The following is a 25,670-nucleotide window of genomic DNA, read 5'->3' on the forward strand; positions in this document are numbered from 1 at the left end:
ACTCCCAAGGTTTAGAATATACTTTCTAGTCACTCAGGAGAATCTCAAGTCCAAGAAGTTAGTTTACTTTTGGAAAATTATTTTTCTAACCAACATGACTTCACACCACACATATTCACTGTGTGAATTAAGGTCTCTGCCCTTAATATTGGGCCAAGTTTGATGAGAAAATAAGTCAACCTTCATGAAGGTTAGGAATCAATATGGTTCATTAATTCATGTTTTTATTAACCAAATACTTTGGCCTGATTTGGTAGAAAATATTTTTGTGCAAGTATCTGGTAGACTTTTGGATCATTTCTATACCATTGAATCACTTCTTGGAAAGTTAAATAGAAAGTACTTTCAGAATTTGTGTTTTTTTTTTTTTTTTTTTTAAATGGACTTTCTCCAGCCTGATGAATAGTGACAGTAACACAGACTTAGGGAATGAAATTCTTGGGAGCTTCTTGTACCTTCTGGCAGTTGCATACCAATCAGTGAGTATTGGCCTGACCAGCAAAGTATGGATTCTGGAGGGAGGGTAAAATTCTTATATGGGAGTCAAAGTCCTATGTAGATGAGGTGAAAGTGTCTGGGGAGGGCAAAGAGGAACTTTGAAGCTCTCAAATATGTTTTAAGTATTGTTAACAATGTGTAATATTTGAAAGTTTTCTACATTGAGCACTAAGTGGCCATCTGTCATTGAAATGATACAACTAGACTGTCTGAAATACTCTGAGAGACTTGCAAGATGGTCCCAGCCAGGGTCCCGAGAGGGTTCCCCAAGGGTAGAGCTCAGTGTGACCCTGCTTTCGTGTGCAGGGACTTTCCCTGGGGCTGAAGTTTCCACAACTGCGTACAAGCCTCTCTTCTCAGTCCCCAGTTGGTAAACTGAAAGTACTTTAATGATACCTCTAATCTTGTGGTTACAGACCCTAGGGAAGATGGGATGGGAGGAGAAGTGTGGTAAATTCCAAAGCAGGGAGGTTCCGGAACCTCCTGACTCAGGAAATACCAGTCTTCCAATGAACAGAACCAGTCTGTCTTGGTATATTTATCCACAAATGAGAAAATGGATAAACAATCTTGGATTTTAAAAAATAAAAACCATTAAACAGATTGACTGAGTCCCCATTGCATGTAAGACCCTTTGCACGAAGACCCAATGTTTCAGGTCTTTCACATGGGATCTCAAAGTGGGGCTCAATTTCTTTTGATACTTGAATTACAATAATTTAAGAACTGCCTCCCCCACCCTGCATCCAATGCATGAGAGGTCGGACAATTAAGTTCACGAACTCATCCTAGAAAAAGTGCTACATACCTCATTGCTGAATATCACTATGGTCACCTTCAAAGTACTCCCCTTGGGAAGCTATGCACTGATGCCAGGGCCTAGTCCACCCTTCAAAGCAATTTTGGAACTTTTTCTGGAATGGCCATCAGAGCTGTCGTCATATTACCCTTAATGTCCTGAATGTCATAAAAATATCTTCCTTTCAATATTTCCTTTATCTTTGGGTAAAGAAAGAAGTCATTGGGGGCCACATCAGGTGAGTAGGGAGGGTGTTCCAATATAGTTGTTTGTTTACTGGCTAAAAAGTCCCTCAGACAGTGCAGTGTGAGCTGGTACATTGTCGTGATGCAAGAGCCATGAATTGTTAGCGAAAAGTTCAGGTCATTTAACTTTTTCACTCAGCCTTTTTAGCACTTTCAAATAGTAAACTTGGTTAACTGTCCAGTTGGTACAAATTCATAATGATTAATCCCTCTGATATCAAAAAAAGGCTAGCAACATCATTCGCGAAGCTAATTGTCATTGGAAAGTCTATCTTTTAAAGACTTCCTTGGGAATATTTCCAAGTATTCCCAGTGCTGTTTTTCCCTGTCCTTGCTTGCCTGCAAGTGCTCCTCTAGGCCAGATGTCCCATCCTAACTGCATCAGAGCCCACCTGCTAGTCCTAGGTGCCTCTGCTACTGATACAGAAGCCTTGCTCAGTCCACAGTGACTCTCCTGAAGCTCACCCACTCTCATAACCCTCCCTGGGGCTGGTACAGATCCCTGCTAACTTGCCTGGAGCACTGGCTTCCACTTTCCCTAAGCCCTGGGACTTCTTCTGGGGCACCAGTTCAGGCTCCTCTTTGCTTGTGGTAACTTGACTCTTAAGAACTCCTACCAGCCTTTCCCATGTCTGAGCTGGTTCTGTCTTTGCCACATGGGTCCACTTGATGCATCTCAATGTCATTGAACGTCCAAGAAAATAGAGTGGGTTATCTCATGGATGCAATCAGATGTATGGAATTGGTACTGTGCAACTTTTCCAAGAAGCACCCAGGACCAAAGCACCAGTGGATTATTGGGGCAAGGGGACACTTCATTCCTCCTGCCAAAAGCTCTTTCCTGCTTACAAATACTCTAGTGATACTTAGAATAAGCAAGAAAGACACAGCCTCATTGTCACATGTGAGGGAGTGGGAACATCGAGTAAAGGCCTTTGTAAGCACAGCATTGAAGAGATTGAGGTGCTAGAGGAAAGATGGAGGAAGGGATGGCATAGAGGTAATTGATGATGCCCGAGAAGCAAGGATATCAGATGCACAGTGGGAGACCTGAGCTTTGACCAGGGAGACACTGAGGAAGAGACCTGAGAAGCATCCAAATAAGCACCTCTTTTTACCAAAGAGGAAACTGAGACTCTGATAGATGTAAGGACTTTTCCAAGGTCATTCAGTGAGCTAAGCCCATTAAACAATCCCAAATCCATTATTTCTCATATCACATCTTGCTGCTCTCTCCGGGAGTAAAGGAAGAGAGGGAGGATAGAATTGCAGAGAGATTTTGAAGGAAAGGGGAGTTAGGGTGTCTCCAGATCTCCCTCACGAGGTAACTACAATCTTCAAGTTCTGGGTGGCGTGTGTCAGTCAGAGGATTGCCATATTATGCTCATTGCCCTCAATGGATAAGATGATGGAGCCGAAGCTGTTGGCGGTTAAGGGGCTGGGGGCAAGTCATTGACCAGTCAGCGTTGTTAAACTGATTCACTGGAACAGCATTATACAGTGAGCTGCTCAGAATCTGTCTGAAATCCTAGAGGGTCTTTACACTGCACACTTCCTTACACAGCTGGATGACAGAGATACTCTCCTCACTGTGCTTTCTGTAAGTTTCAAAGCAGGTCCAGAATTTGAAATGAAAGTCTACATAGCAGTTGCAGATGTGAATGCTTGCATTCTGCCCTTCCACCTTTCTGTGGCCGCCTCCAGGGCACTTGAGGAGAAGCAGAAGCCCGCCTGGCATGTTCTGATGGTGTGATGAAAGACATAGAGTATGGAGCAAGCAGCACAATCACTGAACATTGACAAAATCAGACAGACTTGGTATTCAGACAGAGTGGAGCCGTTCTCTGGAGAGACTCCCAGAGTTGTGCTTCCTGAGCTCACTTTACGCCTCAGGTCTCAAATCTCTGCCTCTGTCATCACATGGCCGCCTTCTCTCTGAGTGTGTCTGTGTCCAAATTTCCCTCTTATAACCACACTGGCCCACCCTGATCCAGTTTGACATCTTAACTTGATTACATTTGCAAAGACCCTATTTCCAAGTAAAGTAATGTTGACAGATTCTGAGTGGACATGAATTTGGGGCACTATTCAGTTCAGCACAGACCCCTACATCTGATCCATCAGCAAGCCTTAGCCCCTCTATCTCCTTAATTCTTACCACCCTGCCCCAATGGTTGTCCACACCTACCTCACCTGGATCACCTGGGTTACTGCCTCATACCTGGCTCTCGACACGTTTGCCCCATCCAGTCCACACTACAGAAAGCAGCCATAGTAACCTTTCCAAAGTGTAAATCAGATTATATGATTCCCCTGCTCAAACCTTCTGGTGACTTCCCAGTACCAGAGACTATAATCCAGCTCTTGAGAGCTTCTGGGTTGGTGAACACGTAAGATTTGGGGAGAGTGGCGTGCTTTGAGAGTTCCACGCCCTTTCCCAACACCTTGCTGTATGCATCTCTTCCATCTGACTATTCCTTTTATTATAAACCGGTAATAACAAAAAAAAAAGAGAGAAAAACAATCCAGCTCTTTAACTTGGCTTGAAAGATGCCTGGTGTTCTTTCTCACTGTGTAACTTGTCTCCCTTCTCCTGTCTCCATATTCGCTGGACTCCAGTCACAATGGGTTGCTTTCTGTCCCTCAGTCCTGCTGAACTGTCTCAGGGCCTTTTCATTCACTGTTCAGCTGAAACATGTTTCCCCCATATCTTCAGATGAATGCCTCCTTTTCAAGGTTCTAATTCAAGTCCTAACTCACATCCTCTACTTAGAAAGGCCTTCCTCAATCCAGCCTAGCGAATGTGCTGTCTCACACGTTAGCCGATTTCTTCTCCATGTAGCTCTTCTTTTCAAAATCCAAATTTACCTTATTTGTTTATAGATAATAAACTGAATATTATTTATTTGTCTCCCCAGTAGAATGTAGGTTCCTATGAGTAGCTGATTAGTTTTCCTTATTTACAGCTGTACCCCAGCTCCTACAAAAGAGACTGGCACAAACGCTTAGTAAGTATTTTATGTCTGACTAAAATGGGCTACCTGTGTGTTTTGTGGCTTCTATCCTCCTTCCCTCTAAGGTATGTTTCATTTTTTAGTGGTAAAACCTACTGTTTTTATACATTAAAAGCTTTTGTATAAATTCTTGTGTGTTAACAGTTAAGAGAGAGAAATACTTTTTTTCGTGCCCTCTCCCTAACTATCTCTAAAATTCCCTGGTTTGGTTTCTTCAGAATACAATATGTCAAATAATTTTATGCCCCACCCTCTACCTGAATACACAGCTCCATGTTTATTCACAAGGTTATACACAGCGTCCCAGATAAGAAGCTATCATTCATCCCCTACCCCCAGCCCATGGAAATGCATTTCTAGATGTGTGTGGGAGAGTCTGTAGAAAGAAATACAGAAGGATTTTTAAAATTACTTTTTATTTTAAAAATTTATAAATTATTTTAAAAATTATTATTTGGGTTTGTGGGGGAAATTAACATAATGCCAAGGATATGGATATTGTCCCACAACAGGCTAAGTCACATCTTACCCAGGAGAGGTAGTGAGTACCCACCAGGGAATTCAAACTAATGTACATAGTTTCACATAGTTGGTTATCAAGTTGGGCAGAAAAAAAAAAACTATCAGGAAATTTAAACTTTGTTCTTGTTTTTGGTGTTCCTCATGTTAACCATTTCTAGAGCATTCTGTGTATTTTCACGGGCCTTTTTAGGTAATACTGGTTTTGCTGTCAAGAGACTCTGACCAAGAGTGTTGTATATCTTGATTTAAAAAAAAATAGATGGCTATATTTTAGTTTCCAAACTCATTCAAGTTATTGTCTCCCATAAACGTTTGTCACTGTTAAGTTTCTAGCCTATATCTTTCCTTCTTGCCTCAGCAATTTTCTTGAAAAATCATTTCAGCTTGCTTACTTTGTAGCTTCACTTCTCACCAACTCCTCAAATGCCCCCATTCCACTTTGGCAGAAGTCTCCATCGCCCTCCGTTCTGCCAGTATATTCTTGTTATGTTTCTGCACCAGCACAAAACCTGATGACAGCAGTGACGGGAGGGCTGCAAATTATAAGCAATAAATAGGGACAATGTGGACTCCCTGTGAACGGCCTCTCAGGCAGCATGTTTCTGTGGGAAGAGTCTGGACTTTAGAATCAAATAATCTGGCCACAAATCCTGGCTCTGCTTTTACTTTCTGTGACCTTAGGTGGCTGTGGAACTTCTCTGAGCCTGTTTTCTCATCTGAAAAAGCAAGAACTATGTTTTATGGAACTGTGAGAATTAAAAGAAGAAATACAGAAAGGTTCTCAATAAGTTTTATTTTAAACACAGTATATAATCACTTCTTTAGGAATCTGAATGCACATTTTTCAAAATCCATAAGAACAAATCCGCTGACAGTTACTGATTTCTTTGAAAGATGAAAGCAAAGATTTTGATTTTATAATTTTCCACGTATTTTTCATCACAAATAATAATAGACCTGTTGAGCTTCTTCTCCTCATGCCAAAAGCATGTGTTTTTTTCATTGTTACAGTTAATCACACTTAGAGAAAAATCTCAGGATAACCTGAGTAAGGAGAAGAACTTAAAAACTGAAGGTCATTTGTTCATTGCCTCTTTAGTATCTTCACATAGTGGCTTATGCAACATTTGTTCATCACATTATTCAAAGGATAAAATGAAAATTTCCCTCCTTTTCTCTATTTTCAACTTCCTTGCCTCCCTCCACATATCATATGTTCTGCCTGTGATAGATTTCAGATCCATAGTCAGCATAGTAATACAGTGAAAGAATGACCTTAATTCAGTTATAGAGCATCTACAGACACTTTCAAATAGTTTCTATTGGGAGTGATGCATTTTGTGTTAAGAAAAATACCTGCTGGGTACCTATGTGCGTAGCTGAAGGGCCTACAAAAGTACTTGAGATAAAACCCTTCACCAAGGGGTGTACAGTTTAGTGAGAGAGATGGCGCATTGCTATAAGGGATGGAACAACTCACCAGGTGTCTGGTGGCAGAACCATAAAGTTGAATCTCATTCTTAAATTCACATGTATGGTGATTTGGTTCTTATCACTCTTCCAGATGGCCTTTGCTGCCCAAATTAGCCAGTTTGACTTGAGTTTACAACTAAAAAGTGAATATGCATAAGTTTTAAAGACAGGAATCTTGGGGTAACCATATTCCAGATATGTGATATTAGTAAACTCTCCTGGTAGAGTTTGGATGTGCTGTCACACTTAAAGTTAAAGTTAAAGATGTTTAAAGCCCCACAAAGATTTGTTGTTTGCTATTCCAAAAACATGGCACAAGAACTCCTTGGGAGCAGGTCTGTGATTCTAGGACAGAACGGCTTCCGTTTGGATATTGCCACCAACGAGCTGTGTAATTCATGTTTACATTGAGAAGTAAATATTGCCCAAGCAGCCCCCAATTTAGATGGTGTCTTGCAATAAGGAGGAAATCTGATGAGTTAAGGAAGATCACTGCTCTGATCACATAGCTTTAAAGACTGAAAAATAAGGAGGCAGGCATGTCTGACCAGGAGCCTGGATCTATATGCTATTTTACAGCAAGACCACACCTGTCATCTTAGCATTTGAGAACCCAGTTAAGGCTATTTCAATTCATGAGTAAGCAGCAGCCCTTTTTATAAAACTTGTTCTATCAGGATTTGCTACAGGTATGCCCTTCAGATAGGTAGTTTATGTACCTGGTTAAATTGTTGGTGGTTTAAATAGAATTGAGAGAGTATTTTTTTCCTTAAGATCAAAGACCTCCATCTGTTGATCAAATGGTGAAAAAGGTCCTTCAGGAAGGACATGAAGAGCTTGATGTACATCAAATTGGTACTATTTTCACACATCCTTATAACCATACTGTCAAAAGTATATTGTGGGGGCCATTCGGCCAAAGGGATGGATGGATGATGCCAGCCATAGATGAGAACATAATTGTAATAAATATATTTCTTATTTACAACTTTATCTGGCAACACTGTTCTCCTTATGTTACAAGGAAGGAAACTGAGCTGTAGGTTAAGTGATTTGCCCTGGATTTTACTTCGGGTCCATCTTGGAGCCGTATCAGAGGTGGCCTGCCCTGTGAAGCAGACAGTGGAAGGTATATCTCTGGAACCTTCCCTCCCTGGTTCTTGGTGTTCCTACAGCATTTGGAAAGCTGGTGCTACCTGTGGCTGATCCTTCTACTCCAGCCATCTTTACCACTCGCTGTGGATTGTTCTGGCTGGGCTGACTGAATGGACATTGTTGGAAATGGCTTAAGAGAGTGCCTGGTCAATTTCTAAGAGCATTTTGGAGCCCTGTGAGTGGCAGAAGGTGATGAGCTCTGGAGAGCAAAGAGATGTTTGCGAACTTACCAAGCTGTGGTCTGCACGAGAAAGTCCATTAGAAGCGGTTAGGAAGAGCACCCAAGCAGTAAAGTCAAATTCTAACCTAAATGATAATAGAGCTTTGAATCTATGTAAGCATTGGAAATTTTATAAAGAAAACCCATTAAGTGGTCTTTTAATGTGTGATACTAAGTAATTTGGCGAGCAGAAGAAAGCTCCTTGCCTTTCTTGCCTGTTTTTCAAAGTAAACTCCCTTCTCCACCCAACCCTGACACAGACACAAAGGAACCAGTAGTGGTAAATGCTTTTCTAAAATACTTGAAAAGAATAGCAGCTCTCTTAAAATTGTTTTTCTCTCTTAACATTTCGCTTTGATTACCATCTTTCTGCCCCTTCCTCATTCCCATCTTTCACCCTTCCTGTTCTTGTCTCACCGACTAATCATATTTATACTTACACATGTGGGTGGGAGCTGCCTCTTCCCACATTTTTCAGTGTTTCAAGAGCTTTTGACTTTTATCCTCCAGCAAAATGCTGACTCCTTATTATTCCTCAGCTGTCACTCCAGTTGAGGCCTCTATTTTAATTTGATTAATCTGAGCCTTCTGGTATACTTTCCCCATTTCCCATAGCATTTCCCATCCTTTTCCTCTGCCTGTCCCTTATAGACAGCATGTATAGTCTCACCAGTTGCTTCAAAGATATCTTTGTCTTAGAGTTCTGCCATTTCTATGTGTGGTTTTCATTTACTTAACCTGCTTGGGATTCATTGCAATTACTGAACCTGAAGATTTATATCCTTCATAAAGTCTGAAAAACCCTTTTCCTACATTGCTTCTCTCTGATTTCTTTTCTCTTCATCTGACACATTACTAGACATATGGTGAAAATTCTAATTCTTTCCTCCATGTTTTTTAACCCCTTTTTTCTGTTTTCTATCCCTTTCACTCTTTGTACTGGGTAGTTTTCTCAGATCTATTTTTCAGATCTCTTTCCAGTTTGCTCTTTTTTAATTCAAGTGAGTCTAATCTGTGTTTATCCACCTGTGGGGTTTTAAATTTCAACTTGTCTATTTTTCAACAATAATTATAGAATGATTTTATTAATTTGAAGAAGTTTTATGCGGTTCTTATAAAATCTAACCTTTAAAGTACTATTTTATTTTTTCTCATGTTTTTAATTTCGATTGAAATTTTATATTATTAGTATTTGTAAACACCCTAATATTAGGAAGCTTAAAGTTCTAGTCCCTGAATTTCTTGGTAGTAGTAGAAAGGTAGAGTGGGGAGTTCCTGATCCCGGTGTCTTCTGATCCTTTTTCTTGGTGGATGGTTTTTGTGTTTTGTAATTTTGATTGTGAGTTTTTCTTCAGGGCCTTTCTCGGTGGTAATCCAATAAGGCTGAGGTTGAGTGTGTGTCCCTCCAGAGAGATTTTGAGTGTGCATTTGTCGGGGTTATCACTGGCCTGGGCCACTTTCTAATTAAACTTCTCGTCTAGAAAAGCAGAACACACAACAGTGGTTCATTCTGAGCTTTAAACCGACATGATTGGGTCAGTGGTTATTAATTCTCAAGGAGGCTTTCTTCCACTGAGATCCAGGCTGAGGCAGACAAGTTTCTTAACTATCTCCTTGTGCAGATTAGAGATTTTTTTTCTAGCTCATCTATACAGAGGGGATGATCTTTTGAGAATCCCAATTTAAGGTGGGAATTTCAGTTCCTATTCCCTTATCTGCATTTCATGAAGGCCCTGGGGCTCCATCTTTTGAACCATGTGGATGTTACAATCCAAATCCCATGTTACCAACACTGGTCCCTTCCCTCCTCTCAGGGTAGTCAGCGTCAATTCTGAGGCTTGGTTCTGGTTTTCTGATCTTCCTGGGTGTTTGACTTTGGAAAAATCCTCCTTTTCTTGAAAACTCAGCTGTGCATTTAAAAATATATTTATTACATTTTACCCAGAATTTCTAAATTTTTAATAGCAAAAGATTTTTTCAAGAAAGCTAGACTGTCAAGAGCACTCATCCTCCTCTGACAGTGTCTGCTATGGGGTGGAAGATGCTTATCTGCGTTCAAAGAGGAGAATGGCGAAGGGGCCTCTGCCTTGACCAGCCCATCAATTGCTTCTCATTCATAAGCTCTGAAGACTGTTCGTTCAGTCTTTCACTCACTCATTTTTACATTCATATCACATTCAATAAATACTTAGTAAGTTTCTACTACCCAGGTTTTCATTCATTTATTTAGCAAATATACATATATTGTGTACAGAATCAGCTACATGCCAGGTATGTGCTCATTCTCAGCAAAAGCACACCTGATCCAGGACTTTGTGGAGAACACAAATATTGATCAGATAATCACATAGATGAAAGTAAAATTGCAAATGTGCCAGAAAGTAAATGTGCATGGTGCTGTGAGATGGGTTATGGGGCATTTGTCCAACTCAGGCAAGAAAGGGCTTATTTGGAGAAGTGAAATAAGAAGCAAGAGTGGCTTTCACAGAGAACAGATTTGAGAAGCAAGAGTGACAACGGAGACCAGTTGGGAGGCTGTTGCTCTAGACCAGGTGAGACTTGCTGGTAGCTTTGACTTTGTAGATAGAATGACATGGACATATTTGAGATTTATTTAGCAGGTAAAATTATCAGGAAGCAGCAGAGAGATGGACCAAGAACAATTCCAAAGTTTCAGGCTTATGTCACTGGATGGCTGGTGGTGTTCCTTTACTGGGATAAGAAACACTAGAAGAGGACAAAGTTTGGTGGAAAGTTCATGAGTTTTTCTTTTGGATTTGTTGAGTTTGAGGTATTTGAAACACATAAGAGGAAAATGTCAAGAGGAAGGTGGATATATGTCCACCTTCTGTAGCAGATCTGGAGCTTAAAGAAGAGATCTAGGGATATAAATGTGTGAGTAATTTGCGCCTAGGTGATCATTAGATGAGATTTCTATGGAGAGATGATAGATATCCCTTGGATATAAGGACATGGAGGTCACTGGTGACTTTAATGGCAGCTGCTATGGTGGTGAGATGGGGTGAGAAGCTGGGAGTAGGAGAGGAGGAAATGGGATCAGTGAGTATAGAGAACTTTGAAGAAGTTTGCCAGTGATGTTTTGTAAGGCTTGAATTAATATTTAAAGGAAATGCATAATTAATTGATTATGATTAATTATGATTGGAAGGCAGACTCCTTTAAAATAATCAGTAGAAAAATGTTAGTTTCTTGATAGTGAAAAGGTGGCTAAGATGGAGACAGGCTGGCACAGTGAGAGCTCAAAACACACTGAACTAATATTCAATTGTAATAATACCTAACATTTATTGAGCTCTTACTGTTGTTCCAGGTGCCATTCTAAATGCTTAACATGTATTAAATAACTTACTCTCCACAACAACTCTGTGAGGTAGGTACACTTACTATGTCATGTAGGACATGAGGAAACTGGCCACCAGAGAGGTGAAGTAACTTGTACGGTGGGAGAACAGGGATTTAATCCAGATAGTCTGTCTGTGGAGTTCATGTTCTTAACCACTATGCAATACTGGTTCTCAGTACATGGGTGTACAAAGAAGTACTTGGGTCATCTACAGCCAAGATATGGGCTCATCCATCTGTTGCCAGACAACAGGTTCTTGGTATTCGTAGCAGGAAAGAAATGAAGGATGCACCAAACAGGCTAAGCAAACACTAGATTTATTAGCGAGAATAGTAGTACCCTCTCAAGATAGTGAGAGCAGGCAGGCTCAGAGAAGAGGAGCTGCGCGAAATGTAAGTGGGGTTGGGAATTTATTACACTTAAAATGAAAGGATGGAATAGTCAGGACTTAAGGGTGGAGTCTTAGGTGTTCCTAGGCGGGGCGGGTCTTTGCTGACCACTCCTTCTCGTAGAGAGGAGACGTTTTTTGTCTTTATTTGGCTCTCTCGGAACTGTCTTGGCAATGGGGGACGAGGTGGAGATTTTTCTTGGCTGCCATGCTAATAATATTAGAATCTATTAGAATCAGCTAAAGTTCACCTGAAGTGGTAAGTTGGCATCCTGGATCCCCTCTTGGCTGCCGAAATCCAGTTCTGGCCAGATTGTAGTGCACTTTTTCCTTAACTGATGACCTTGCCTCCTCCTCTTTTTTCTCCCCCCTCCCCCTCTCCCTATTGTTCCCACCTATGGTAACACATCTACAAGTATTGAAAAGGTTATTGGTTATATAATCACTTCGGGGCAAAAGTATAAACTAATGCTGACTCAAATACTTGTTAAAACTCCTTCTTGGCTTTATATTATACACCAAGACAGGCATAAATAGAAGTGTCACTAGACTAGCTTTAGCTTTAATCAGTGACCTTTAATAAATATGTGCACATTATTTATTTAATTGCACCTGTAACTATGTGGCAGACTCACTGCTGAGAGTATATAGGTAAGTAGGCAGAGTTCACGACTGTCTGAAGCCACTTGCACTTCTCTGCCAAAATCTATCATTTGTGAGTTTCATTAACTACTGTCCTAAAATAAGTGACTTTTTCCAGGTCTCTGGGGATTGGCTTTAACTAGAACATGTGTATGTTTCTTTTCCTCCTAAGGATTTAACAACACCGAGAGAATATGCGACAAAGAGTTTATTATACGTAGAACAGCCACCAATCGAGTGCTGAATGTCCTCCGTCACTGGGTCTCAAAGCACGCACAGGTAATTCAGTGCCCTCGTTAATTATTTTCAAGGATTTCTAAAACATCAACTTGCTAAGTCATTATACATGTAAAATACCTCCTGATTCTTTGGAATTAGGGTTTGAAACCTTGAAATTGGAATGTAGAAAGCGAAGAAATAGGAGGATACCCATACAGATCAAAGCAAACACACATGTATTGCCAACGTCTACTGCTTCAGAACTACAAATGATGGGACCTGTGGGTGCTAGACCCACAACAGAGTCACTGTACTATGCCATCCAAGGAGCATCGTATGGTCACAGGGCCCTCTCTGTAAGTGGAATTGTGCCAGCTGCAGTGGTGCCCTCTGGAGGTAAACAGCAGGTGTTCTCTCCCCTGAGGTAAACAGCAGGTGCTTCCCTGAGGTAAACAGCAGATGCCCCCTGGAGGTAAACAGCAGGTACTCTCCTGAGGTAAACAACAGATGCACCCTGGAGGTAAACAACAGATGCCCCCTGGAGATAAACAGCAGATGCCCCCTGGAGGTAAACAGCAGGTGCTTCCCTGAGGTAAACAGCAGATGCCCCCTGGAGGTAAAAAGCAGGTACTCCCCTGAGGTAAACAGCAGGTACTCCCCTGAGGTAAACAACAGATACCCCCTGGAGGTAAACAGTAAGTACTCTCCTGAGGTAAACAGCAGGTACTCCCCTGAGGTAAACAGCAGGTACTCTCCTGAGGTAAACAGCAGGTACTCTCCTGAGGTAAACAGCAGGTGCTTCCCTGAGGTAAACAGTAGGTGTCCCTGGAGGTAAACAGCAGGTGCTCCCTGGAAGTAACACCCTGGTACCAGACACTCTGGTATCTGGTCAGGTAGTGTTTTCTCAGCCTGATTCAGGACATGTTTTGCTTCATGCTCTTTGATGTTTTGGTTCCTAGTATCCTAATTTTAAATTGGGTCACACTGACAGGACATTTACTTTCTATCTATTTGTGTGTTTTCAGTGCAAGTTTGTAGAATTTATACCTATTTCCTAAAATAAAGCATAGCCCCCCTTTGCCTCATTGGTTTAAGGCATGCATTGTCCTTTTCTCACCCACTGCCAAATAATGGGTGGGCCTCCTGGACTGGCTAGCACCCTGCATGGAGAGTTTTGGAGGGAGAGAAGCGGTGTCCTGAATGGCTCAGATCACACCATGTGAAACATAGGAAATGTGAGTTAGTTAATGAAAAGGGCAAGGAGTTCCAGGTTTCACTTCATTCTATTCTCAGCGGCCATATGGGCCTTGGTAATGATAGGCCATCAGATAGGGTCACACAAGGGCCATGTTCCTGAAATACCTGTGATAGAAGAATTCGCTAATTAAGAAAAATTTGGACCTCACCACCAGTAAGCCCATACAAATTCTTAAATATTAAGTAAAAACAACAAAGATAGCACATTAAAGAAAAGGTAAAATTTTCTTCTTAACACATCTTAAGTAAAAATGGATCCTTTGTGACTCAAATTCGAAGAACCATCCTTAGCTCATTGGAAACGTCCAGCGTCTCCTCTATGGTCTCAGTGAGCTTCTTGTAACTCCCTTTTGCCCATTGCAGATAAAACGTGATAATGAGGTTTCTCCTGTATCTGATCATTCATCCCATTCCTGTCTGTTTTTTTGACTCAGGGTCTTGACTTCAGTAGCTTCAGAAATGCAAAGTAACTTCAATAGACAGGGCCGAGCAGATACTGCTCTGTTTTCTTCCCTGGTCTAAGCTTGGCCTGTGCAAGTTCATGCCAAGACTCACACCATCACAGTACAAACCAAAGCCCAGGTTTACCTGGCCCAAGATTCCCTCCTCTCTTCCAAATCTTCCCACAAAAACTAACCTTGTGTCCGTATCAGCCTCTCTTCCCTTTTCTCAATCCTCAGTGCCCTGTTTTTCTAATTATCTCAAACAGGAACCCCTTACAACTCACATATAACTCTTATAATAACTGAAAAGTACCACAAAGCCAATTACAATATGCTACAGCTATTTTATTTTTGGTAAAGAGAATTCATAGATGGGGAGAGATTGGCATACTGAATCCCTCACTTATAATAAAGAGATTTTCAATAGATGTTATCGTCTGATTTGATAGCTGCATAGTATATACATACATATACACGTTCACACACAAACATACATACATACATACATACATACATACATACATACATGTGTGCTTATAAGGCAGTATTAGGTGAATAGCATCAAATCATTGGAATAAAAAATGGATTCATGAGAAAATAAGTGTGTTTTATTTATATTGTGTCCTGGTGATCTTTAGTTCTAATCCAAAGAGCACCCTAAGTGTTAGCTGTTGATGGGATGGTTCAGATACTTTGTGGGCTGTTATTTCAGATGTGCTCATACACAGGGAAGCAAGCACTTCTTTATTTTCAGTTAAAGGGGCCACACTGGGAGTCCCAGCTTCTCAGACTCTCCCTCCCTCAGGAGCATATGTGGATGGTAGAAATTGCTCAGGTATTCAGTTTATTCTCCTGATATGTTTATAAAATTTAGACCCTAGTGTGCCAAAGAAAGATCTTACCATTTGTCTCTTCTTACTTTCATTTGTCTCTTTTTACCTCATTTGTCTCTTCTTACCTTCCCTGCATGTGTGAGAAGATTTGGGAGGGTCTGTGGTTGGTGTCTGATTGTCCTGGTGTAACCTCATCATGTGTATATTCTGTCACCTTCCTCATCCCAGTGAGTACTCCATCACCCTCTCTGTATAACCACACATGTGCAGGATGTTTCTGTAACATTTCTCCTGTTGGCAATTGTTTTAGGACAAGTTTTTGCTGGCATCAGTATCCGGGTTTCCCTTATTCCCTTTACTGACTTGCTTTTGGGCTCCTGGTTGTCATTTGAGTTCCTCAGAGATCAGTTTGAGGAAGTCAAGGCAGACTTTTAGTGATGGATTGGTAACAGCTGGAACCCACAGCGCTGGTTTCAGCTCATGGTCCTGGAAGCCACGTTGTGTGCCCACTGCCTCCTCTTACTGACTATGGGCTCAGCCTGAGACAGTGGAGTTCAGAGGAGGTGTGAGTGTGGCCCCTGAGTTGATGGACATAAGCAAGGCGACCACTATGGTACTTACAGAACCAATAACAACTCAGCTTTATCTAAATTTGTCGAAAGGTCTTTACTCTCTTAAAGGCAATGTCTAGCTGTGAGATGAGACTGCTGGTCCGTAAACCTGGGCTGTAATCTGACTGCCAATTAATGGTCACCTTTGTTGTCTTTGGTTTTCACATCACAAAATGAAGGGCTTGATCAAGAGGATTTTTCATTATCTGAGTCACTCTGTGCCAATTGAGTTCATTTAAGGAAGAGCATTATTTGGCAACTTGATTATTGTGAATTAGTAGCTTTAAAAAAAAAATGAGTAGGAGGTTGTAGGTTGTACTTGATTTTTCAAAAATACAGCCCAACATGGGAACAATTGCCTTTTTCCTCACATGGTAGACTAACCAGGGACACCAATTCACAGAAAACAGAAAAGCCACCGTGAAGCCACTAGGTGTAGATTCATCCACAAATAATCTAGAGAATCGAGTCTACCACACAGTATTAGATATCATGCATTCAGTTCTCATCAATGGTTACTAATATTGGCAGATACTACCCTGAACTTACTTCTGGAGAAATAAAAAGTTGCAGAGGTATAGGTGTTGGTTCTCCAGAGAAATAAAATTTCCTTCCATGTCATGCTCAACTCCCCCCTTCCCCGCTCCCTGCCCCCGCAATGTGGTGCTAGAATGCCATTTCTTTTTCTAGAAACTTCTAGCCTTTTCTTTAGTAAGTATTTGGTAAAGCTAGAATGTTTCTTTTTTTTTTTTTCTGATTCTAAAAATTTTCGCCTGTTAATATATTCTGCCCTAGTTTCTCCTCATTTTGTTGTACTTCTTCGCTCATTTGTTACCTTTTATGTTGCAAGTGAAGCCACAAGGCAAAGCTTGGTTTCTCCCATATACCGTGTTTCTGGATTATCAGAAGGAGCAGCAGCACAGAGCCGGGGGACCGGTGTTCTTCCAGCTCTGCCACTGTCTCGTCTCTGGGGCCCTCAGCCAGTCACTTGGCTTCTCGGGGTGTTAATTTCCTCTCTGAAAATAGGAACAACCATCCCTGTGTATCTCCCCCAAGGGTGTGGTTAGAATTAAAGCCTATGCTGAATTAACAAGCATGAAAGATACGATATCGATATGTGTGACTAAGTCCCTTCCAGTTTCCACATTTCATCGCCCAACACCTAGCCCGTAAGTTCCTTGCAGACGATGCTTGTCCCATTCAGTTTGATACCTCCCGTCACAGGGTTCTCTAGCCTGGGGTGCATGATAGTTGCCTGGTCATAGTTGTCAAATCGAGTTTGTATTTTAATGTTGTTGGTATTCATTCTCTCCAGGAGGTCATTTTCTAGCCTTTAAAGTTTCCAAGTCAGCCAAGACAGAGACTTTAACCACTAATAGACCAGAAATCAGGGCTGTTTGTATAGAGAGTAAATAAAGGACATGTTTTCATACTCTACACGCTTCACGCTTCTCGCTTCTCGCGTGTCTCCTGCTGGGAGGCCTTACTTGTCATTTGCATGATTCCAAGGTGTCTGCAGGTTCCAGAGCTGCTGAGCTTGTCACCAAATGCTCCTGTGACTGCTTCTGTCTTCTGTGCAGACAGGTGGGGGAGGGATTCGAGGCTGGCTATAGACAATTCATATCTGTGCTCGCGTCTCTGTTGAAGGCCTTGTATGTGTAATCTACAGCAATTTTTCCCTTGAATTGTCTTATTGACCAACTAATTCTGAAAAGATACTCTGCCCCATTATTTGAGGAATTTTACAGACCACGGAATGGCACTGATAAAGGAGCCTGCAGCTGTGCCTGTAGGTTACAATTCATGTCATCAGACTCTGGATACCATCTGAATGGCAAATGGACGAGAATAAAACAATCACTCATTTCCTCAATTGTAGGCTAAGGGGAATATTTTGAAAGCATGAGATCAGACCAAAATGAGCTACTTATATAATAAAAATCTTCTAAGGCCTAACGGGAATTGAAAGTGAGCCTCAGGAGATCAGACATTGCCTGAGTCAGGGTAGCTGGCCTTAAGTCTCCAGCAGAGAAGGCTCCAGACATCCCACCAAGTTACCCATAAGAGGAAGAGCTCGCCTCTATGCATCTGCCACATTCAGAGGGAACCAGAGCCAGCTCCACCTGCGCCGGCACGTCAGGCTACGTTCTTTCCCCTGGACCGGAACCTGGAAGGTCAGAAGCGATCACAAGCAAGAGGAAAGGAGGTGGTGCACAGAGAAGGCGCTTCCTGTATAGGCTTTCGGGCTTGAAGCAGGCCAGGCTAGGGCAGCGGAGAAATGTCTTATTCTGGACCGAAGTGAAATTTTCATTAATATATTGGACTGGACATTTTGATTGAAGAAACAAGATCATTCTTATAACTAAAAGGTTCTGGAAGCCTTTGGTGCCAGCCCCCAAACTACAGTCAGGTGGGGGAGGATGGTCTACAGAGCAGTTTAGTGAGAAGTAGTACTGTTGCTTGATGATTTCATCATTGTTTATGATAAAGGAAGTATAGGTCAGCGTGGGACAGCATCAGGGTCCGCTATCTGGACTGAGATCCTTCTTTATCATGTATTAGCTGTGTGGCTGAGCAAACTATTTAGCTCCTGCAAGCCTCTATTTAAGTGGGGATGATATCACTCTGTCTAATGATTGTGAGGATTACATAATACCTATCAGAGAAACCGTTAAAGGTGGAGGCTCAAAACACGACGGATGGTTCTTCTTGGTAGAGCCCTATAAGGGTAGCATCTGGGCTACACCCAGGTAAATGGTGTTGCCCTTATTTCACCAGTGAAGTGATTAAGTCTCAGAGAGGTTCAGTCAGCCCTGCCCAGTGACCATTTTGTAATGGCGGAAACATTCTATGTCGGCAATGTCCAGTATAGTAGCCTGTAGCTTCATGTAGCTAACTGAACACTTGAAAGGTAGCTAGTGCGGTTGAAAAACTGAAATTTTGATAATATTTAATTTAATTTAAATAGCCACATGTGACTAATGGTGACGGTCTAACTACAGTTCTAGACCCCTCAAAACTACAGCAGCAAGCCAGACCCAGCTCTCTGACGTCCAGCTCAGAATTCCTTCCTGTCCTGCAGTGTCCCATTCCTCTGAAACAGGAACCTGATGGGGTGGTCTGCACTATGTCCCCAGCAATAAGCCCGTTAAAGACAGCCACACCTTATATTCGGTGTATGTAGACAAAAGCAAAACCTTTATGTGACATTGGTGTTGGGATTATAAATCTCAGATAAGATGAAGGTATTTTCCCAGTAAGGGAACGTTACCCATGAGCATCCTCATGTTTTGGCTTCGAGCCTGGAGGGCCAGGTCAGTAGTATAGTGGGAACATGCTCTGTTGACTGACTGAGGTGGAAAAATGGGGGCTGCAGTGATGGCCTGGATCGGGGTGTCTCAGAATGGGAGTTTATGAAGTTCATGTCTTCTGTTTGTTGTCTTGACAGATGACAGGGGGCCCTTTTACATCTTTTAATTTTTTGGCATTGCTTAGTAAAACACAAAATCCAGCATCGAATTAGAACACTACGTTCATAATTATTCTTTGTTCCAAATCTGAAAAAGAAACCTCACCCCCCCCCCATTCAGAAAGCAGTTTCCTCTGTGAGGATGCGTCGTGCATAACAGACTCCCACCGTCTTAAGAAAATTCTGTCACCACTATTTTATCGCTTACTATGTGTCAGGCACTGTTCTAAGCCGTTTTCAAATATGAAGTCATTGACTCCTCACTCCAGGCTTTGGAGGGAAAGAAGGCAGATGTTGTTGTTATCCCTGTTTCACAGGTAGGGAAATTGAAGCCTAGAGAGGTGACACAGAGAGCCAGTGGCAGAAGCAGGTTTCACACACGGCTGCTGGCTGCCCAGCGCATGCTCTCCATCACCGCTAAGCTCACAGCCTTTCCAGCTCATCGGTCATCGCCGGGATGCAGATCACTCACTATGTAAAATGGAAAAAAAACCACTGTGACTCCAAACAGTGAGACTATCATACGCTTACATTGACAATGCTTTCTCTCTCTGTTTCTAAATCTTTGCTTAGAAAACTTGCTTTCGCCCCAGAGTCTATTTTGTGTCCCTTAAACAAAGAATTCGTATTGCTGAAAGTTGATGTGGGGAGAGTACTCCCTCCCTTCTGTTGGCCACTGCAGTAGAGTAGGTGTCTCCTTGTGTTCAGGTGGCGATGAGCGGCTCCCATGCCAGCCTCCGCGGGAAACCGGCCCCAGCAGGCGTTGGCGCTAGTGCTGTCATGGTGATGGGTCAGGAAACCCCTGCTCTTCTTGAGACCCCAGACATCCCAGTTGACAGGTGGATTAGGATGCTGCCCCCCAGCTCAGGGGCCCCAAAGTGCAATGCGTCTCCTGGGGCCTGTCCCCGGACAGTGGGTACTGATGGGGTGCCAGGAACAAGAGAGAAGTTAGTTGCAATGTGAGGTACTGGCCGCCATGAACTATTTCTTTTTAATGACAAATTTGTTTGTCATTTTTGTCAAATTTGAAGCCTACTGCTTCAACCTTGCAAATGGTTTTATAAAATCACCAAATGGGAAGACAATCGATGGGCCACACACTTTGTCGTGTTAGTCTCATGCTTATCCATCAGTGCCCATTTGCTTCCAGCTGCCCACACCACTCCCTGTTGACCTCTGCCTAGCCAAGCTAAGAAATCCCAAATGTCCACCAGGTACAAACCAGTGTTTGTTCACAAACTCCCATTTCCCAGGAAGGCCGCCAAAGTGAAATAGAGAGTGCTGTATTTAATTTAATTAGGCCAGCAACTTAAGCTCTGTTTGGTTCCTCCTGATTTCCTGGACACACAGGCTGGTGCTTATTTTCACACTGTTGTATTTCATCCTGCCTTGTTATTTTATCATTTGTCCTCTCCTTCTCCCCTCAGAACAAACTGCCTTGGGCATCACATTTCACTTTAGTTCCTGGTGAGGACTCAGGTGAGGAGAGAAATCTGGAAACTTGAATTCTATCTAGATTACAGTGTTCGCTTCCTGTCTTCCTCATTTGAAAAACTGGCAAAATGATCTGTATGGGGTTCTTATGCGCAAATTAATTATGTGTCAGATCGCTGTAGAAAATGTAAAATGTAAGGAACTAGTACCTGATAAGTATGGGTTTTCTTTTTTCAATCCTGAAGGTAGATTTTTCATTGTTTAAACTCTTTTTCTCTGGACCAGGTAAACAACCAAGTAAGAAGATTCCCAGTTCCTTTAACTACTTACCTAAGATTTTTCTTATCTTTTATATAACCCTATTGTTATCCTTCAAACTCTCCTTAAGCCTTCCATGCTTATCTCAAAAAAAAAATGTGTGGTGAGACGTTTACAACAGGATTTACTTAAGTCAGTGTGAAAGAGAATTAAGCGTTTAAGAAGCCAGTATCTTAAATGGAACTTATTTTCAGTTTCTATTAGTTGCCGTGACAGACATGTAGGTTTCCCTATAGAGTCAATGGGATTCTTTAACCTTTGTGGATGGATTTCGTTAACAGAGAAAACACTGAGAAGCAACCAAATGGGATTTTATGTACACTGAGCTCCTCTTATCTCTGTCGTAAAGCATTTCTGACAAAAGTGCTGTGGAGAGCCCGTATTTTCCCCAGTTCACATTCTGCACCCTCCCCATCACCCTAGGAGTCTGGAAGCACTTCTGCAGACCGTGGCATGCAGGACTGAGTCCTCAGACCCTTCACCCCCTCTGGCACTTTAGAGCCACCTCAGGACTCCATGGAGCCAACTCTGGGGCATCCATTGCTTTGTGCAGGCCCCGAGGTCTTGCCTCACTTGTGGCCTTTTCTTTGTGTGCTTCTCCTGTCCACTCTGCTCCCAGATGCCATCGACCTGTATCTCTTAATGTCTTTGTAAAGAACGTCTCCCTAGATGGACGTCAAAGCGTCTACTTCCATCACATGCTATGATTCTAGGTCTCCCTTCTCCATGGGCAAAGGGGTGATGTACAGTTTGCCTACCAGCTAGCTTCCTTTATCTGTCTTTTTCCCTCTTATGAATCAGGGCATGGAGAACACAGTAGAACTTACAGTTTTCCTAAGGCTTGTGTTCGAGTTGAGCTCAAAGATTGTTTTTCTTTTTTTTGTCACGTGGCATTCATTAACTAAGAAAAATGAAAAATCAGGATTAAAGGCAGGCCCTTCCAAACTTTACTTTTGCCCTCCCGTCTTTGTCATTGTCTTAAAAGCTGCAATCCATGTTCATTAACCACCAATCTGGAAACCAATGGAAAACACAGCATCTGGGAAAATTCTCTTTTTTCCTGAAAAATTCTTTTTAAACTGACTGATTCTCTTTTGAGGCTTAAGATACAAGCATGGGAGCTATCTGATTTCAAGGTTGTGGGGCAGTATTTAAAACTCCTAATAGCACAGCTGTTCAGGTCTAGAGGGTGAATTTTAGCAAGTCATTCAAATGCAGAGTCATTTTTTAGAAAATGATCGCATAAATGATCTGAATGTGTTTTTCCATCTTGCTGAGTTGGTGTGTTTCATTGCCATTTGCCTCTTCTCAGTTATTTTTGTTCTAACATATCTTCCACATTTTGCATTGTGCTTTCTCCTAGTAGCTTCCCACTTCACATCTGCTAAAATAATTTCCCCAACTGCCAGTTTAAGAACAATTAGGTCGCTTATTACCACTTGTCGCAAAGTCATGTACCCTTCCCATGAACTTTTGTCTGTTCATTCAACAAATATTTTGAGGGCCCAGTAGGAGAACCTGTGCTTACCAAATTGGGGTTTAATTAAATCCGGATTTTACTAACTTTTCCTGGTACCTAGTCTCTTACATGATAGGTACACATTTCCTATATGTTTTGTTCCTCTTGGAAGATTCTAGAACCTTATGAGTAATTAATAACTAGTGAGTGTTGAACAGGTATTGGAAAGTTTAGAAGTACTATCGTATTGCTTTGTAGGGTTTCATTCCAACCTTAATGCCTTTCTTCGTGTTTTTCAGTAGGGCTATTCTTTTTTATAGTGGTGAACAAAGAGGCTTTTAAAATATTTTTGTAGTTAGGTGATGGGAAATGCTGGAAAACCCTGCCTTTCACTTTTCCAGTGAGAAACCCAGATTCAGAGTCAAGGTTGCCCAGGGGTGGTGAGAAGGCGGGCAGACCAGGAGTGGTGGTGAGTGGACAAGGCCAGGCAGGTGTTATGCAGAGTCTCCCTTGCCAGCTTTAAGCCAGCACAATCTCCCCTGGGATCCGGTTGCAATACTAACGTTCTGGATAAAGGTTCCCCTCCTCAAAAGAGCTGAAAAAACATGCTGGTATCAAGGCTTGTTACCTCTAGTTTATTAAAATGAGGAATCCAGAGAAGCATGGCCTAGGGCTGCCAGGGTTAATTTGCATAGATCTTGGGGAGACCACTCAGCATCTTTACCCAGTTTCCCAGTTGATAAAATGGCCCCAGATCTAACCTAAATCTACGCCACAATTTAAATTAAATTCTTCATCTTCTGTAGTCAAAGAAGACAGAAAACAGTAGCATCCTTTTCATTTTCTTGAAAGTCATTAAGTCAAACCCTCGGTTCTTATTTTTAAGCCTAACACATCCTCAGTCCCTTCTTTATGAGCCCTTTGTTCCAGGTTTTACAATTATTTATGAGGTCTTACTCCACTCTGCAGTATTTCCACTTTCCTTTTAAAAACTCTGGCCACTGTTAGGAATGCACTGTACTGATTACAGTGAGAAAATTACTCTCATAATTCTCTTTACCCTCAAACTGTGTTTATTGAATCAGATTCTTCCAATGTCCTAGAATTCCCTTGGCCATACATAGCGTATTACTAATGATTATCCTGCTCTCCTGAAAGAATGAATATAATTTCTAAGATGCTTAAACTATCAGCAGGGATTAGTTTTAAAGTGATGGAGAATCTGATTTATTGCCTCACAGATTATTTGTCTGTTGTATGATCTAGTCTGGAGCTAAGTCTCAAGATCTGTATCTCAAATGGCTGTTAGCATAGGTGAGAAATAGTGCCCGACTTAGCATGGTAACAAGCTACTACTTGAGGTGTCTTTCAGCCCAAGCCACCAGCAGTAATTCACTGATAGCCACTTTTTCTGCAGAGTCTGTGTGAGATAGCAGTTAAAAACTCAGGCTTCAGCCATTACTGCCTGGGTTTGTGTCCTAGGTCTGGCACGTGCTACCCATGTGACTTTGGACAAGATACTTAGATTCTTTGTACCTTGACTTCCTTGCATGTAATATGGAAATGATAAGGACTGTAACTATTTGGTATTGAAGCTTAAATTAGATAATAAAATTATTAAAGTATCACCTATCATGTGGCAAATTCATAACTAAGCTTAGTTATAATTGCCCCAGGAATTGCTCCCTAACCTAGGGTAAATACTGACTTTCTAATCATTTATGAATGTGTTTGAGTAGCGTCGATAAAACCTTGGTAAAATATCCTCAACAGCTTATCTTTTGAGGAGGATTCTAGCCTCTTCCATCAGTAACTTTTGTTCCTAAGCATTTGCTGTCTACCATACTCCTTTCCTTAACACTTCCTTGAGCTGTCCCCTCTGGGCAGGCAGTTCCCAGACATACATTTCTAGGTCCAGACCCTCTCTCATGGCTCAGTCGGGCACTACCATGCTTTCCCCTGTGTTTAGATGCCCCCTACCTCAAGTCTCTCTCCCTGGGTTCCACTGGGTAGTGTTTCCTTCCTCTGCCCAGACTTCTGTTTGCTGTTCTGCCTCTCCCCAAAGCCTTATATATTGAGGTGCTCAGTAACTGTAGAAAGAATAGGAGCTGTGGTCTCCTTTTAAGACATTGAAATGTAAAAGTCTCGCATTTTCTGGGCTCTCCACCTTTGAAAGCAAGGTGGTTCCTTTTTTTCTAATCATCTGCTTCCTTCCATATTCCTGCTTCATAAATTGGAAAACAAAAACTAACCTAAATAAACTCTTGCTATGTTCAATTCAGTGCATGCCTCGGGTCCTCTTAGTGCCACAGGGATCGCTCACCTGGTGCATGAAGCTTTGTGAGGTAACCTTCAGCAGGTAGCTTCCCTACTGAGGGCCCTGCTTCCCTCTGCACCCAGCCGGCCAGGTCCAATTCGAAAGGTGAAGCCAACGCCCGGTAGCCAGACGACCCAGGAGCGCCATCTTGTGGGCACGCCGAATGCTGCCTCGGAGAAGGAGCCTGAGATCCTCTACCACCTGATAATCTCGTTTCCCATTTCAGGGCCTAGGGAAATGTAGCCAAAAATTAGATTCTAGATAATTACAAAATGGCTGTCAGGCAGGCTTATTAAGAATAATCTACCTGTGGATTTAAATAGGGCAAGTGACTTTTAGATGCTTCAGATTTCATTTTATTGGGTAGTCGCTAGTATGTTTTTAAAAGGGACTTTTGAATGGCCAATTCTGCATTTTACACACATTGGTAAAAAAGAAAAGTTTACATTCTAGGTATTACATCAAAGGATTCAGATGTTTTAGTTAGTTTTCAAGGAGTTGTGTTTTGCATGAATTAAAAAAAAAAAAAAAGTAAAATCTTGCTTCTCCAAGTATGATCAGCATCACTCAGGAGTTCATCAGAAGTGTAGAATCTTCAGTCCTCATTCCAGACCTGCTGCATCAGAATCTGTGGTGATTCATGGGCACATGGCAGTTTGAGAAGCGCAGGTGTAAAGGACTCTTGTCAGAGGCCGATGGCAGACCTGCGTTCGCGTCCCTGTACCACTACCTCCTTACAGGTCTCCTCTCAGCCCAGTGGCCGATGGTGAAACAAGATCTTGGAGGGAAAATAAATAAATAAAACAAAAGCCTGTGCAAATGTAAGGGGAAATTATGAGTGAGAAGTTTTACATTTCATACTCAGCCATCATTAGATAATCTGCTTTATATGAGCTACATCATCAGTAGAGTGAATATTCACCTGTAACCATTCATCATGTTTCAAATATTGTTTGGGCAGATTTTACCTAGTTTTCAATGGTCTCTCTC

The 25,670-nt window shown here is 41.9% G+C and overlaps 1 protein-coding gene across 8 annotated transcripts in view; it reads left to right on the plus strand.

Moving 5' to 3' along the window:
• RASGRF2 (Ras protein specific guanine nucleotide releasing factor 2) overlaps positions 1 to 25,670 on the plus strand; it is a 223,405-nt gene that overhangs the window by 168,395 nt on the left and 29,340 nt on the right. For 4 of the 8 annotated variants that reach the window (XM_074328774.2, XM_074328775.2, XM_074328778.2 and 1 more), the window contains exons 18-19: positions 4,509 to 4,550; positions 12,493 to 12,599. In XM_074328774.2, the coding sequence (XP_074184875.2) occupies positions 4,509 to 4,550; positions 12,493 to 12,599 (149 nt within the window). The remainder of the gene's footprint in view (positions 1 to 4,508; positions 4,551 to 12,492; positions 12,600 to 25,670) is intronic. The other 4 variants (XM_074328781.2, XM_074328780.2, XM_074328776.2 and 1 more) reach the window with 1 other exon arrangement.

This window comes from Rhinolophus sinicus, chromosome 3 (genome assembly GCF_057876585.1).
Source record: "Rhinolophus sinicus isolate RSI-liver-muscle chromosome 3, RSI-T2T, whole genome shotgun sequence".
Taxonomy (NCBI): Eukaryota; Metazoa; Chordata; class Mammalia; order Chiroptera; family Rhinolophidae; genus Rhinolophus; species Rhinolophus sinicus.